Source organism: Saccopteryx bilineata, chromosome 6, assembly GCF_036850765.1.
Source record: "Saccopteryx bilineata isolate mSacBil1 chromosome 6, mSacBil1_pri_phased_curated, whole genome shotgun sequence".
Lineage (NCBI taxonomy): Eukaryota > Metazoa > Chordata > Mammalia > Chiroptera > Emballonuridae > Saccopteryx > Saccopteryx bilineata.
In genome coordinates, this window is record NC_089495.1 from 122288212 (window position 1) to 122303877 (window position 15666).

The window sequence follows — 15666 nt, forward strand, 5'->3', positions numbered from 1 at the left end:
CTGCAGCTAAGTGAGGAGAGCAGTGCTCTCTGAGGGAGTCTGGGAAAGACTATTAGACCTTCACGGGAGTACAAAACAAGAAACAGTGGCAGAGACAAGGAAACAGGCCACGTTTGACTTAAGGGACCCCAGCAAGGACAGCCTATACCCATCCACCCTTTATTCCCCACAATGCTGCAAGTTGTGGGCCCTACTTCCTCCCACCCCAAGTTTCCAACACCTACTAGGCTTGATAGATTCCAGGGGGACGTGGACACTGGCCAGGGAGAGCTCAGGCCCCTTCATGGGGCTCCCCTGGGATGGGAAGACAGGTGGCTGGAAGAGAGGGCTGCCAGGCCCCTTGGAGAATGGCAGGAGAGGTCTAGCTGAGGTGCTGGTAGGGATCAGAGGGGAGGTGGTGGCCCCAGGGAAGAAGCTGGAGGAAAGGGGTTTCACTAAGCCTGAGGTCCTAGGAAGTAGGAAGGCCAATACAAGTCAGAGACAAGCAGAGCTGCTGGGCCAGCTTCTCATAACTGCCCCCTGCCCGCCTCCCCAGCCAAAGCTGACTCTTTATCCCTATCCCTAGCTTCCAGCCTCAGATCAGACCAAAAGAAACATCCCCAACCCGCCTGGTTCTGCCAAGCCGAGTGCCAACCCTCCCCAACCCCACCTCTCCCACTCATTACGTTTTGGCTTCTAGAAGCTGATCAAGGGCGTCCAGTTGGTGCACAGTGCTGTCGCCCAAGGCTAAGCCATGGTTTTCCAGAACTGCGGGCTCAGCCTGTGGGGCTGAAGCTAGGGCCAAAGCTGGGGCCAGTCCAGTGGGGAACAAAAAGCCTGCTTTTGGAGCAGAAACGCTGATTGGGACCACGGGAGCTGGGAAAGGGAATGGCAGTGGAGCCTGAGAGTTGCCTGCAGGAGTTGCTGAGGGCTGGAGGACAGGACCATCTGAGGGGCTACAGGCAGCAGTCCCAGGTTTGGGGCTGAAGAAGTCCAGGTCTGACTGTTCATTCTATTGGGAATGGAAAGTGTGAGTGAGCAAGGGGGCGGAGGATTTTGGCTCTCCACTCCTGGCCCCTTGGCAAGCCTACTGGACTACCAGCCCTCTAAGAACAGAGCCCCAAGTGCTAAGGGCAGTGGGGCTGTAGCTAACTGCAGCTGAGGACTAGGCAGGAAACAATACTGGTAAGTCAAGGCTGTCAAGTGCTTCAATGATGGCACTTGTACACCTACCTGGAACAGGGACCACTGGCCGTTTCCAGCTGGCTCTTTGGGAGGAGCCCTAGGGGCTGGGTCAGTGAGACCTGAGAACAAAGATGGCTGCCATTAGAAGAGGCACTAGGCCAGGGCAGTTCTGGCGTTACCTCACCTGGGAAGGGTCACGCAACAAAGATGATGAAGTATTCCCCAGGCAGCCTCCGGACAGAACTCTGTACAGTGGGATACAGAGCTCCAGGGGAGAGAGAAGCAGAGCAAGACACTGGATCTACCATTTCCACCCTGGAGTCCACTACAGACTGTTCTGGAAGGTTGAGGGACACCAAACTTTATTTTCTCCTGCTACAATAGAAGCCTTCTACCCCATCTTTGCTAAGCACACCTCCTTCCTGTACCAGCGTGTATACTTATACATGCATCAAGCGACCAAAGGAACCATAACTGATTTAATGAGCCATCTGCAGTTTCACTATATGCACACCTCCTCCTCCCAATTCGGTGCCCCTTTTTCTACCAGCTCTGCTAGAACAGGCCCTTTATAGCCCCCTCCTGGACGTACCCAAGCAAAGCAGCTCTTCATCCAGCAAGCAGAGGGCACTGCTTATGTTGTTGGGCGCTAGGGGAGCCTCAGCCTGGCTGGAGGAGCGGCTGCGCCCAGGTCCCGAGGTCTGGGGGGGTGGAGGGAGGATAGGGATGTCTGAGGGAGGTGGGGTATGAGCTGGGGCCAACACTGGGGGAGAGCTGCTTGGTGCATCCAACTCCGCAAGGTCAATGAGAGTGCCTTGGTTACTGGAGTGGTGGGTTCCTGGATGAGTAAATGGAAAAGGACAAGAATAATTAGGGGACCACTCTAGTGGTGGCTGCACAGCAGGAGAATAGCCTCTGGCCTAATCCAAGGGTATGTGTGCCAGGCAGGAAAGTGAAGGCAGGTGGAGAAAGCCCTGTCTCTATCCCCTGGCCTCTGGGAAACTGGAGAACCCTTTGGAATGACTTGGAATCCCCTGGGCCCTGTGAGCTGATACACTGGTCAACCTGTACCTCTGCTTGATAGGGACTGGGGATGGTCTAGAGGGGTACAGAATGAGGAACCAAAACATTGTACCTTCAGAGTCAGACATGGTTGAGACGGTCACCTCACCATTGATGACCTGACCTTCAACAATTGTTTTATATGAGCTGATGACCCGGGATAGGTTGTCACTGGCCTGCAGGATGTCCCCTAGAGCAGAAGAGGGAGACTTCTCATTCCTGGCCATGACAACTCCCCCTCCACGCAATTCCAATTCCTGGATACTTTTCAACTAACCTTTACTTTTCACTCACCCAAACTATTGTCACTGTCCTCTGTCTCACTGGCTAGTTTGAATAATGTCCGCCTCTTACTCTCACACCTGTCCAACAGCTCCTGAAAGACACCCACACACAAAAACCAGAGCTGGCTCAGAGCACAAGTCCTCTGCCACCAGCCTGTACCACAATGTGTCATACAAATACCTGCTTAGGCAGAGAAGTCACCAGGATGAACAAGGGGCCTTTCCTGCTTCCCTGCTGGCATGCACTTAGATTTCAGACTATGTGTCCAAGAACTGAGGTGTCACATTAGGAACACGCAGGAGGCAAGGTTGAGAACCGGTCATAGTCACACAGACTTGCATGTACTCGGAGCTCTTCTACCTGGGGCAAGTTTCTTATGCCTCATGTGAAATGGGGGCACCAACTTCCTCTGCCTGGCTACCATGCTGATTCCTAAGTTAGGGACCATGAGATGCATAGCACTGTCTTCAAAAGAGCAGGCACTCAGCAAGAGCCAGCTCTCCTCCTGTGGGGGTGGGGGGCTACCTTCATGAGCTCTTTATCTGCATCCGAAGACTCCTCTTTGCTGTAATGAAGCAGCATCTCACTGAGTAACTTCACGTTGTTGTTAACCTCCTCTAAAGTGTGCAGACGCTTGGTTACCTTCTGGATCCGTGCCTCATCCTACAAAGGATTAAGGAGAAGGAGCTCAACTAGACTCGTCCCATTACCTCTCAGAGTCCCGCAGGGCAAGGATCACCAGAGAACCTGAGAACAGTGGCCAGTCCCCCTGGAAGCTCCTCTCAATGGACAGTGCTTGGGAACCACAGGTCTCAGACCCAGTTTACAGTTTTTCTCAAAATAATAGTCCTTCCCTACCCCCAAATTTGGCCCCATCCACTCTCCCTCCTTTATTCTATTCTCTGCCTCTCCAGGTGAGGGCTGGTGGCAGGAGTGAACGGCAGGCCTAATGCACTGGAAGGAACTAATGCTCAGTATCACTGGCTCCTCCACCCTATGCCCCAAGGCTCAGGGCCCACTTACTTCCTTCACCATAGACTTGATGAGCTTGTTGGCTTCTTGTAGGTCATCTGGGTTTTTGCTTTTCAACAACTTGGCTAAAAGCTGGATGAAAAGGGTATCAAAGGTAAAGAGAAAGGTGGCACCCCACCTGGGAAGACCCCAGAGGAAATGGGAGCATTTCTCCCACAGCATGAGAGACCACAGCTCCCTGAGGACTCCACAGGCTGGATGTACTTTACCTTGGATTTCTCCTCGTCATCAAAAACAGGGTTTTTGGGACGAGGTGGTGGAGAGGGGATCAGTGTTCTGTCCACAGGGATTAGTGGGTCAGACTGCACTATGCCTGAAAGGGGACACAGTGCAGAGTGTCTGCTCAGGCTGAGGCAACCTTGCTCCCCTCCCTCACATAGCAAGGGGACACATCCCAGTGATCAGGACCTGCAGAGGCAGGGACAGCAAGCTACACAAACCTCCTCCCATCAAACCCCAGCCAACCCCATCCCATTGTCTTTGCAAGGGAGGAGGGGACATAGCCTGGGGACAGCTATGTCTCTCATCCTTCCTGGCCTTGGCCAGCCTTTGGGGCTGTGTGGAGGCTGAGTGGGTAGGCACATACCCTGCCTCTTCAACATGTGGTAGGCATCCTTGATCTTTAATTCTTCTGGCAAGGCCAATGTCCAGCTATAAAGCAGCTCAATAACCTTGGTCTTCACTTTCTCAGACACCCTGTCTCCCAGGTACTAAGAGACAAAAGGAAATAGGAAAACTAGTAACTGCAGTCTGGGGCAGAGATAGCTGGAAGGCTCTCTTCACAGCAATGAAATAAATGGTCACTAATAGGTCAGAGCCCTCAAGCCTATGGGAAGCCAGCAGGGATCAGGTGTGTAAGACAGCATGGGTGGGGGAGGAGAGGGAACGACCTGTGGCACACCTGTATTTTTTTTTTTTTTCATTTTTCTGAAGCTGGAAACAGGGAGAGACAGTCAGACTCCCGCATGCGCCCGACCGGGATCCACCCGGCACGCCCACCAGGGGCGAAGCTCTGCCCACCAGGGGGCGATGCTCTGCCCATCCTGGGCGTCGCCATGTTGCGACCAGAGCCACTCTAGCGCCTGGGGCAGAGGCCACAGAGCCATCCCCAGCGCCTGGGCCATCTTTGCTCCAATGGAGCCTTGGCTGCGGGAGGGGAAGAGAGAGACAGAGAGGGAAAGCGCGGCAGAGGGGTGGAGAAGCAAATGGGCGCTTCTCCTGTGTGCCCTGGCCGGGAATCGAACCCGGGTCCTCCGCACGCTAGGCCAACGCTCTACCGCTGAGCCAACCGGCCAGGGCGGCACACCTGTATTTATCTGGGATACAGTCTGGTTAGGCAGCAGGCCAGGAGCTTGTCCATTAATTTCCATGCACTATCTCCCAGAGACACAAATGCACTTTTTCTTTCTTTCCCTTTTTTTTTTTTTTAAAGTGAGAGCAGTGGAGGCAGAGACTCCCACATGCACCTAGCCTGGGATCCACCTGCAAACCCACAAGGGGACATGCTCTGCCCATCTATGGCTGTTTCTCCATTGCTTGGCAACGGAATCATTTTTTTTTTTAGCACCTGAGGTGGAGGCCACCTAGCCATCCTCAGTGCCCAAGGCCAACTCGCTGGAGCCATGGCTGCGGGAGGGGAAGAAAGAAGGAGGAGGAGGGAAAGAGGAGGAGGAACAGTGGAGAAGTAGATGGGTGCTTCTCCTGTGTGCCCTGTCTAGGAATCAAACCCGGGACTTCCACACATGGGGCCGATGCTACCACTGAGCCAAATGGCCAGGGACTGGGCTTTATCTCAAGGAGTTAATGTCTTTAGTATAAAAAATTATTCCTTCTGTTGTAAGTGGGTGCCCAGAGCTTAAGCAACACTAGTGTGCAACAGAACCTAAGCAACTGAGTAATGGGGGGGGGCCAACTCCTTGTATTCAGAACATGAGATCAACCAGACAGAAGTGGCTGCTGTAACTAGTAGCCTAAAGGCCTGCACTATGCAGGCCCTCCCTGAATACACAAACAGCTGCAGCCCTGTCACTTGTCACATTTAGGCTGGGAGCCCATCAGAAAGGTCTGCATGTCCTTATGTCCTGTATTGCCATCCTGCTACCCTCAAGACCCAGCTCTCTAAAGACAGGACATGGGAGAATCTCAGATCCATGGAGATGCTGGTTGTGCAGTGAAAGCCAGTAGGATGAGAGAGGGGGAGAAAGACAAAGGAAGTTCCTAGAAATGAGGAAGCTGCCACTGACTGACCTTTGGAGAGACGACTTTGATTAACTCATTCAAAAACCGGAACTTTCCCACTTCATTATGAAATCTCCTCCCACAGTTCTTCATACATGCCTCCAGCACCTGTAGCCACACAAAGGAGAGGTGCTCGGTGGGGGTGGGTATCTGGGGGACCCTGCACTTAGCCAGGTGCTGGATAAGTATTCACCCAAGGAACCAATCAGTTGTGAGCAAGGCACCAGGGAACATCCTGTGTCCCTCAAATTGCAAGATTCTTCTGGGGAAGCGCAACAGGAATTCAAGAAACCTGGATCCTAAAACAGATAGACTGTGAGACCTAGAAGGTGCCTTCCTGCAAGATTCTGCCCTGGATTTCACAGCTGAGGAAAGTGAGGCACAAAGTTTCACTGACTCAAGGTCCAGGGTTCTTTCCACAGCTGACTGACATTTTAGGGAGGCGGGAGATAAATCTCCATTTTAGGTGAAGCACTATTTTATCTCCCCCTGTTCCCATCTATTTTCCTTCTGGGGCCATAAAACTACCTTAAGCTTTCCTGTGCCTGAAGTTCATGCCAAGGAGCACGCCACCCCAGGGCTCCCTTCCTTGGCTTCTTTGTAAAGCAGGGTATTTCAGCTGTGCAGTTACTGACATTTGGGGCTGACTCCTTGTGGAGCCCATCCTGAGCACTGCTGGATATTTACCAGTATTCCTGTCTCTACTCACTAGATTCCAGTAACACCCTGACATGAAAAACCCAAAGTGTCTCCAGATATCACCAAATGTCCCGTGGGGGCAAAGCCACCCTTGTTGAGGACCACTGCTTGCAGACCTGTACTCTGCAGTGAACGCACAGAAACGTGCGCACAGGCTGGCTAAGCACCCGTCCACGACCAAGTCCCTCTTCCGCCTTTCTAGCACCCCAGTGAAGTTAGGGAGAACTCTGGACTCCTCATCTGGTTTAGGGGAGGGGCTGGAGATACCCAGGCGCCACCTGCAGCTCCACACCTTGAATCCTTCATCTAAATAAACACTGTGATCTACTCGTTGGTGTGGTGCCTTCACTAGTCACTGGCATTATTTTAGCTACAGAATGAATTATACTCACCTCCACATTTCTTCAGTTGGTCACCTCTTAAATGGCAGGACAGCTCTGTCAGCAGCTCTTCCAGAAGCCTTCTCTGAGTGCCACCCTGGGCTCAGGGCCCTGCCTCTGGCTCCCTCTCTTAACCTCTCTGCTTCTCCCTCTAGGCCAGGGGTAGTCAACCTTTTTATACCTACCGTCCACTTTTGTAGTAAAATTTTCTAACTGCCCACTGGTTCCACAGTAATGGTGATTTATAAAGTAGGGAAGTAACTTTACTTTATAAAATTTATAAAGCAGAGTTACAGCAAGTTAAAGTATATAATAATAATTACTTACCAAGTACTTTATGTCAGAATTTCGCTGTTTGGCAGAATAAATCTTTATAAAACAATTTACTATAGTTATTTTTATTTATACTTTGGTTGCTCCGCTACCGCCCACCATGAAAGCTAGAACGCCCACTATTGGGCGGTAGGGACCAGGTTGACTACCACTGCTCTAGACCATGTGACCGAGCAATCATTTTGAAGCCTCGGTGCCTGGAACAAAGGCACATACGTTTGTAAAATAGCTGACAGAACACGTTCCAGATCTAGTTTGCATCAAGGACTTTTCAGCTGACTGAGGGCATGAGTCCTGAGAACCTTGGAGAACCAACTGGGTACATGGAGATAGGCCTGGGCTCACGGAAATCCACTGCTAGGATGAAACACCTACCGTCAGGGCCTGGACTGCCTCCCATTCCTGCGGAGACTGGATCTTATGGGCCAGCAGTCGAACAGCTATCTGTGGCCTGGGAGACAAGCAGACCACACTTTCAAGACACTGACCCTGAGCCATCTGGTTAGCCCTCTTTGGCCTCAGTTTTGTTTTGTTTTTTTTTAATTATTTATTTATTCATTTTTAGAGGGGGGGGAGGAGCAGGAAGCATCAACTCCCATATATGCCTTGACCAAACAAGTGCAGGGTTTTGAACCAGCAACCTCAGTGTTCCCAGGTCGACGCTTTATCCACTGCGCCACCAGAGGTCAGGCTGGCCTCAGTTTTTTTTACTTTCCCAGTCAACTATCTCACCTGACCCCTAATAGCTTTGAGACTCACCCTTCAAGTTCTTTGTTGATCTGATCACAGAAGCCGATTATGTATTCCCAGTCCTCCTGGCGGTTTGAAGGATTGGTGGCTTTATCTTGGGACACAACAAAGAAGAGGACAGCTGTTACAAAGAGCAAGGAGGACAGAGCAGAAGGCTTTCTTCATAATTTTTAGGCACTGATGTGAAGATAAGTTTGTATCCAAATTTCTTTTCTAACAGAGAAACGTTAACAGTTCAGTCAGACGCCAGGGCACACACAAATACTGCTTTCTGTCCACATTGTGAAAGTTACAACCAAAAGAAATGACAAATCCTCAGCCTCGTGGAACTTATGAGAGAATCATGATTGACAGAACACAAATAATTATAAACACATGCTTGACCAGTGGCAGCATAGTGGATCGAGTGTTGACCTGGGACGCTGAGGTCTCAGGTTCAAAACCCTGAGGTTGGCCCTGGCCGGTTGGCTCAGTGGTAGAGCGTCGGCCTGGCGTGCAGAAGTCCTGGGTTCAATTCCCGGCCAGGGCACACAGGAGAAGCACCCATCTGCTTCTCCACCCCTTCCCCTCTCCTTCCTCTTTGTCTCTCTCTTCCCCTCCCACAGCGAGGCTTCATTGGAGCAAAGATGGCCCGGGCGCTGGGGATGGCTCCTTGGCCTCTGCCCCAGGCGCTGGAGTGGCTCTGGTCGCAACGGAGCGACGCCCCAGAGCATCGCCCCCCTGGTGGGCAGAGCATCGCCCCTGGTGGGCATGCTGGGTGGATCCCGGTCGGGCGCATGCGGGAGTCTGTCTAACTGTCTCTCCCCATTTCCAGCTTCAGAAAAATACAAAAAATAAAAAACCCCAACCCTGAGGTCGCCAACTTGGTGCAGGCTCAGTCAGCTAGAACACAGACTCACTGGCTTGAACATGGGATCATCAACATGATCCCGAGGTTGCTGGCTGAGTCTAAAGGTCGATGCCTCGAGCAAAGGGTCACTGGCTTGGCTGAAGCCCCCTGGTCTAGGCATATATGAGAAACAATGACAACTAAAAACAACTAAAAAGTGCCACAACTATGAGGTGATGCTTCTCATCTCTCCCTTCCTGTCTCCCTCCCTCCCCCATCCTCCGTCGGTATCTTTCTCTCTCTCCCTCTCAAAAAAAAAAAAAAAAAAAAATTACAGTGGGTCCTTGGGTTACCAGTCTAGACAAACAACATTTCTAGTTTATGAGGCTCACTCCCATAAAAACTTAAATAAATTGAGAAGGTGAACAAACTTAAATGGTGTATGGTAAAAACTGTAATAAAACTGTGCCCCCAGTTTGTGTATGACTTCCATGGCTTTGAGGAGTCAGTAACAGAGAAGGTTGTTGCCATGGGTAAACAGCTTATTTTGGAGGTGGAGGCTGAGGATGTCAAAAGCTACTGGCATCACATGGAGAAGAGCTGTCTGCTGAGGATCTTGTTCAACTGGAGAAGCAGCTGAAGAGGAAGAGATAGAAACCCTAGAAGTCAAGAGATTTACTACCAAGGGTTTAGCAGAAGGTTTTTCTATGGTAGAGGATGGGATGGCAAAATTTCAGGCTGAGGACCCCAGCGATGGCAGATTCAGTAAGGTCTACAGAGCTGTAATGGATGCCTTGCAATGCTATAGGTAGACTTTGGAAGAAAAGAAGTCATCAACCTTCCAGACTAGCCTGGAACAGTTCTTTAAGGTAGAGAGGCCTACAACAGTACAGGTACCCTCTACATCAGCTGCTTCTTGAAATGAAACTCCTGTTGTACAGGTAGAATCGTCTCCAGAGTCTCCTGCACGTTAGGCAATCCTGATTCACCTGACCCAGTGTCTCCAGCGCCTTCTGCAGGACCTCCTGCCTCTCCAGCTTCCTCTTCTCAATAGGCCACTCTCTCCCACCCTGCCGCTGCAAGCACCTTCCAGTGTGCAAGCCAACCACAGGAATAAAGGAATTTTTTTACACAGTTTGTTACTTTTTCTGTTACTACAGTACAGTGTACAGTACAATATATTTATGTTCTTTTCCTTTTCTTGTGTTTTTATGTTCTAAGTTAGGATTTTACAACTGTGTTAGGATAGGTAAGTGACTTAGGCTAGGGTGTGTTTCAAGTTACACCAAAATTCGGGTTACATCACTCTAGTAGGAACAGAACTGTGTCGTAACCGGAGGGTCCCGTGTGTATGTGTGTGCATATATATATAGAGACTAAAACACTTAAATACCCATATAAATATTTTGCATAACAAATAAATATGGATAACTGCAGCTATGTAAAAATAATCTAAGTGTTAAGCAAGTGGGGGTGATCAAGAAGTGTTTCTTGGTATAGCGTAAGAAATACAGTCCACAATCATGTAACTAGGTATGATGCCCAGTCGGTACTAAAAACAGGGGGAATACTGTAAAGTATTATGACTGTCTAACCACTATGCTGTATACGTGAAACTAATACCAGATAGAATGCAAACTGTACTTGAAAAAAATTTTTTTAATAATAAATTGATAATTACAAAAAAAGAAGTGTTTCCTGGAGAAAGTAAAGATGGAAATACTTGATTAAAAAAAAAATATATATATATATATATATATATACACACACTTAAAGTCTGACCAGGCAGTGGCGCAGTGGAAAGAGCACTGGACTGGGACTCAGAGGACCCAGGTTCAAAACTCCGAGGTCGCTGTCTTGAGCGTGGGATCATAGACATGACCCCATGGTTGCTGGCTTAAGCCCAAAGGTTGCTGGCTTGAAGCCCAGGGTCAGTGGCTTGAGCCCAAGGTCACTGGATTGAGCAAGGGGTTACTCGCTCTGCTGTAGCCCCCTCTCAGGTCAAGGCACATATGAGAAAGCAATCAACGAACAGCTAAGGTGCCACAACGAAGAATTGATGCTTCTCATCTCTCTCTTCCTGTCTGTCTGTCCCTATCTGTCCTTCTCTGTCTCAAATAAATAAATAAAATTAAAAAATATATATACATACACACTTAGAAAACAAACTTCCTACATACCCTTCAAAAACTTTTTCAAGCCTGACCTGTGGTGGCGCAGTGGATAAAGTGTCGACCTGGAAATGCTGAGGTCACCGGTTCGAAACCCTGGGCTTGCCTGGTCAAGGCACATATGGGAGTTGATGCTTCCTGCTCCTCCCCCTTCTCTCTTTCTGTTTCTCTCTCTCTCCTTTCTAAAATGAATAAATAAAATAAAAAAAATAAAAAAAAATCTTAAAAAAAAAAAAAACTTTTTCAAGACCTAATCTCTTTAATGTTTCTTAAATTGCACATGATGCTCATCATTTTAAGTTCAGTTAACAACTCAACCCCTACCAAGCACCAATCATTATGCATCTGTCCCTGGGGCCACAGAAACAGAGCCTAAGCTAAAATATTCAATGCCGTCAAGATTAAATGGTCTTCCATGATCAAAGACAAAGACAAATGTCAGAGTCATCGGAGGGTCGGCAAGGGTTTAAAATCCAGCGCTAAATGCCAAGTCTCCTAATACTTGGTGTGGGTCCCCTTTTCCCTGTTACCCCCAGAATCTGTGCTTGCAGAGAGCAGCCCCAGCTGGGGGCAGTTAAATGTATTACCATCTCTTGGCCATTACCAAGGCTTATACTTATTTACTTTTAAATTTTATTTATTGATTTTAGAGAGAGGAGAAAGAGAAAGGGGTGGGAAGGAGCGGGGAGCATCAACTTATAGTAGTTGCTTCTTGTTTGTGCATTGACTGGGCAAGCCCAGTGCTTCAAATCTGCGACCTCAGCATTCCAGGTCCATGCTTTTACCCACTGTGCCCCCACAGGTCAGGCTCTCATTACCAAGATTTTCAGAATGCAGTTTCTCTTTTGCTGTGGACGTGAACAAAACATTTTCCCAATAGGTTTTGTCTCTGCTATGTTGCTAGCTAGCATTCAGCCTATTTGGAACACTTTATCAAAAATAAGTGTTCCCGGCCTGACCTGTGGTGGCACAGTGGATAAAGTGTCAACCTAGAACACTAAGGTTTCCTGTTCGAAACCTTGGACTTGCCTGGTTAAGGCACAAATGGGAATTGATGCTTCCTGCTCCTCCCTCCTTTTCTCTCTTTTTTCCCGCCCTCCCCTCTAAAAGGAATAAATAAAATCTAAAAAAAAAAGTGTTTCCATCTCTCATTCAAATTTTGGAGTTTGTCTCTTCCAGAAAGCAGCCTCAAGTTGTTTGCTAAATTCAGGGGTTCAGGTTCAGAAGACAAATGGAAGGCTGAAGGTGCAAATCTTTTTTAATCAAGCACACTCCTGCAGATTCCCACCAGGGCCAAGAGCAGAGTGACAGAGGCTTGAAAAAGCCCCTTCCAACAAGGGGTATTGTTAGAATTTCCTGAATTCTGATTTCTTAGGACTGTTTCCTTAACTTTTTTTTTTCCTAATGTTAAAAATGACTAGCTTGGCCCTGGCCAATTGGCTCAGCAGCAGAATGTTGGCCCAACGTGTAGAAGTCCTGGGTTCAATTTCCAGTCAGGACACAGAAGCAACCATCTGCTTCTCTACTCCTCCTCCTTCTCTTTCTCTCTCTCCCCACTTCTCTCTCTCCCTACCTCTCTCTCTGTTCCCCTCCCACAGCCATGGCTCAAATAGTTCAAGCAAGTTGGTCCTCAGCGCTGAGGATGGCTCCATGGCTTCACCTCAGCAGCTGAAATAGCTCAGTTGCTGAGCAACAGAGCAGCGGCCCTAAATGGGCACAGCATCACCCCGTAGTGGCCTTGCTGGGTGGATCCCAGTCGGGGCACATGTGGGAGTCTGTCTCTCTGCCTCCCTGCCCCTGCCTCCCTGCCTCTCACTGGAAAAAAAAAAGACTAGCTCCACAATCAAATCCTAGCAAGGACTCCCCTCCACCCCCACTGCCCAGCAGGCTCCGAGCCACAAGAGGTCAGCAGATGCCATGCTGAGGCAGAGCTAAGGCCACAGCACTGGTGGACGCTGCACCTGCCTGGCAGTGTTTCAACTCTGGATGGAAGATTTGGATGGTTTAGGTTCATATTTGGAAAAAAAGAGAGATGTGTGTCCTTAATCTTTTTTTTTTCCTTCTTCTTCTCCAAGTAAGAGAAGGGAAGACAGAGAGACAGACTCCCACATGCACCCCAAGTGGGATCCACTCGGCTACCCCCATCTGGGGCTGATACCCTGCCCATCTAGAGTCATGTTCACAACCAAGCTATTTTTAGCGCCTGAGGTGGGGGCTCCATGGAGCCATCCTCAGCACCCAGGCCGATGCACTGAACCAACTGAGCCATGGCTGTGGAAGAGGAACAGAGAGGGAGGGAGGAAGAGAGGGAGGGAGAGAGAGAGGCAGGGAGAGAGAGAAAGAGAGAGGAGGAGGAGGAGTGGAGAAGCAGATGGTTGCTTCTCCCCTGTGTCCTGACTAGGAATCAAACCCAGGAGATCCACATGCCGGGCTGATGCTCTACCACTGAGCCAACTAGTCAGGCCTTTTTTATTCTGGAGGGGGGAAGAGTAAGGGTTGGTGGAAGGGGGGGAAATGGGGAGAGAGGAAGAAGGTAAGAGTGGAAGAGGGGAAGGGAGAAAGAGAGAGAACATCAACTCATTGTTCTTAGTTGTGCACCCACTGATATGCTTACCATTTGTGCCCTGACTAGGGCTAGAGCTGGTATCCTTGGGATCGAATCAGTGACCTCCACACTCCAGGATGACGCTCTATCCACTGTGCCACTGGCCAGTGCCCTCAATCTTTTTTTTTTATTTTTTTATTCATTTTTATTTATTTTTTTTTATTTATTGATTTTTTAATTGATTTTTTAGAGAGAGGGGAGAGAGAGAGAAGGGGGAGGAGCAGGAAGCATCAACTCCCATATGTGCCTTGACCAGGCAAGCCCAGGGTTTCGAATCGGCGACCTCAGTGTTCCAGGTCGACGCTTTATCCCACTGCGCCACCACAGGTCAGGCAAGTGCCCTCAATCTTGAAGAGAATTAGCAGGCCCCTCAAAATGTCAAGTTTGAAGGGAAAAGACTGATTCTGTTAAGAGTGACTATTAATTGCCATAGTCACCTATTAGCTGTCACCTTCTACAGAAGCCCCAAGTCTCCCCCACAGTTATCTGAAACCTTCTCAGGTGTTAGCATGGCATGGTTACTAATCCCTATCATTTGAGATGTTTAAAGTTCTCACATGACATCAAGAGGCTGTAGGGATACAAAAATAAGATGGTCTGAGGAGCCTATCACTATTATTTTGGGAAGTCACATACCCTGTAATATAACAAAAAGCAGCCCACTCAATTTCAGTGTGCAACTGGAAAAGCATCTTCCAAATAAAGTCTAATGTGGATATACCCATTCCTTGCCACTACACACACACACACACACACACACACACACGCATGCACGCACGCAACGGGGCATTCACCAAACACTGAATTCTTCCCAGACCTGCTAGGATTCGACATTGTTTCTGCTTCCAAGAATATGCCTGCTTGCTTTTCACTGTGTTCAACTTTCTCTGGAATCCCACTTCCTTTCATCTTGGTAGACTTTCTCCTACAAACCTGCAGGGAGCACTGTGCCTATACCTGGGCACAGAGCCCTGGTTTCAGCAGTGGTTAGTCTCACTTCTGAGTGTCTATCTCCTGCAGCTTTCCAGCCCCCTAAAAAGCGGATCTCAATTGCCCATAAGAACTTGAAGAAGGCCTGACCTGTGGTGGCGCAGTGGGATAAAGCGTCGACCTGGAACACTGAGGTCGCCGGTTCGAAACCTTGGGCTTGCCTGGTCAAGGCACATATGGGAGTTGATGCTTCCTGCTCCTCCCCCTTCTCTCTCTCTCTCTGTCTCTCTCTCACTCCTCTCTCTCTAAAAAAAATCAATAAATAAAAAAAAAAGAACTTGAAGAAACCTCTGGGGATCATTCTGGGTGACTGGATCTCTCCTTCTGCCCACTGCCTGCCCCAGCAGATGCACACAGCTTTCCACCCACTCAACGTTCTTCACCTGGCTCAGAGGTGGCTTCAGGGCTTCCATTGCAGATACTGTCTTCTAGAACTGCCCCTCTGGGCTCTTCTCAGACTCAAGGTTTCTATTTTTGGATCTCTATGAAAGTCTTATTCTCCCTAATCTCATTTTCAACTTAATTCCATCACTAGCCTTGACTGTTGTGGGACCTCAAAAGGCCACGTAGGGTTGGAAACAGCAGCATTAGCTACCCTGTCCTATCATAATTCAGACATTCCAGAGATGGTAAGTTCTATTAGCAAATGACTCAGAAATAAGTAAAGGCAAGAACAAGGGATGGAAAGGAAACAGAGTAAACTTTCTTTGCTAGGGTCTTGGATCAAGAGAGAGAGAGTCAATCACCAAGTCTTCGTTAAGCACCCATAGAAAACTAAGTGCACAGCATGCCAGGCCCATGAGGGACTACAGGAAAAGTACAAGGCTCAGATCCTAACCTGGGCCCAGCAGAGGCTTCTGCAATACTCCCGGCAAACCATGGAGTGACAAGGACCTAGAATAAGATGCTGCTGAAGCCCAAGCACTGGTTTCTTCACGTGGTATAGTTCACAACACTAAGTCATAAGACTTATGATGGGGTTATATCCAGATAAACCCTTCGGAAGTTGAAAATGCACTTAATATATCTAACTTACTAAAAACAGCATGGCTTAGCCTAGAACACAATATCCAAGGAGGTTTTCTCTTCTGACGCAACACGAGACATAACCAGAATAAAAAACAGGAC

General features: G+C 48.9%; 2 protein-coding genes and 1 non-coding gene across 6 annotated transcripts in view; 1 reads left to right on the forward strand and 2 right to left on the reverse strand.

The window, feature by feature from the left end:
• Positions 1-15666, reverse strand: part of GGA3 (golgi associated, gamma adaptin ear containing, ARF binding protein 3) — a 35222-nt gene that overhangs the window by 11323 nt on the left and 8233 nt on the right. For all 4 annotated transcript variants that reach the window (XM_066234004.1, XM_066234000.1, XM_066234002.1 and 1 more), the window contains exons 2-14: positions 7953-8037; positions 7569-7644; positions 5791-5889; positions 4130-4253; positions 3753-3856; positions 3535-3615; positions 3037-3174; positions 2521-2602; positions 2300-2416; positions 1757-2002; positions 1213-1283; positions 666-991; positions 225-448 (exon numbers count right to left, since the gene is read on the reverse strand). In XM_066234004.1, coding sequence (XP_066090101.1) covers positions 225-448; positions 666-991; positions 1213-1283; positions 1757-2002; positions 2300-2416; positions 2521-2602; positions 3037-3174; positions 3535-3615; positions 3753-3856; positions 4130-4253; positions 5791-5889; positions 7569-7644; positions 7953-8037 — 1773 coding nt within the window. The remainder of the gene's footprint in view (positions 1-224; positions 449-665; positions 992-1212; positions 1284-1756; positions 2003-2299; positions 2417-2520; positions 2603-3036; positions 3175-3534; positions 3616-3752; positions 3857-4129; positions 4254-5790; positions 5890-7568; positions 7645-7952; positions 8038-15666) is intronic.
• SLC25A19 (solute carrier family 25 member 19) overlaps positions 1-15666 on the reverse strand; it is a 62635-nt gene that overhangs the window by 9306 nt on the left and 37663 nt on the right. The window lies entirely within an intron of this gene.
• LOC136309830 (small nucleolar RNA SNORA32) lies at positions 11752-11874 on the forward strand. Its single transcript, XR_010726464.1, has one exon. It is a non-coding gene; the product is annotated as a small nucleolar RNA SNORA32 (small nucleolar RNA).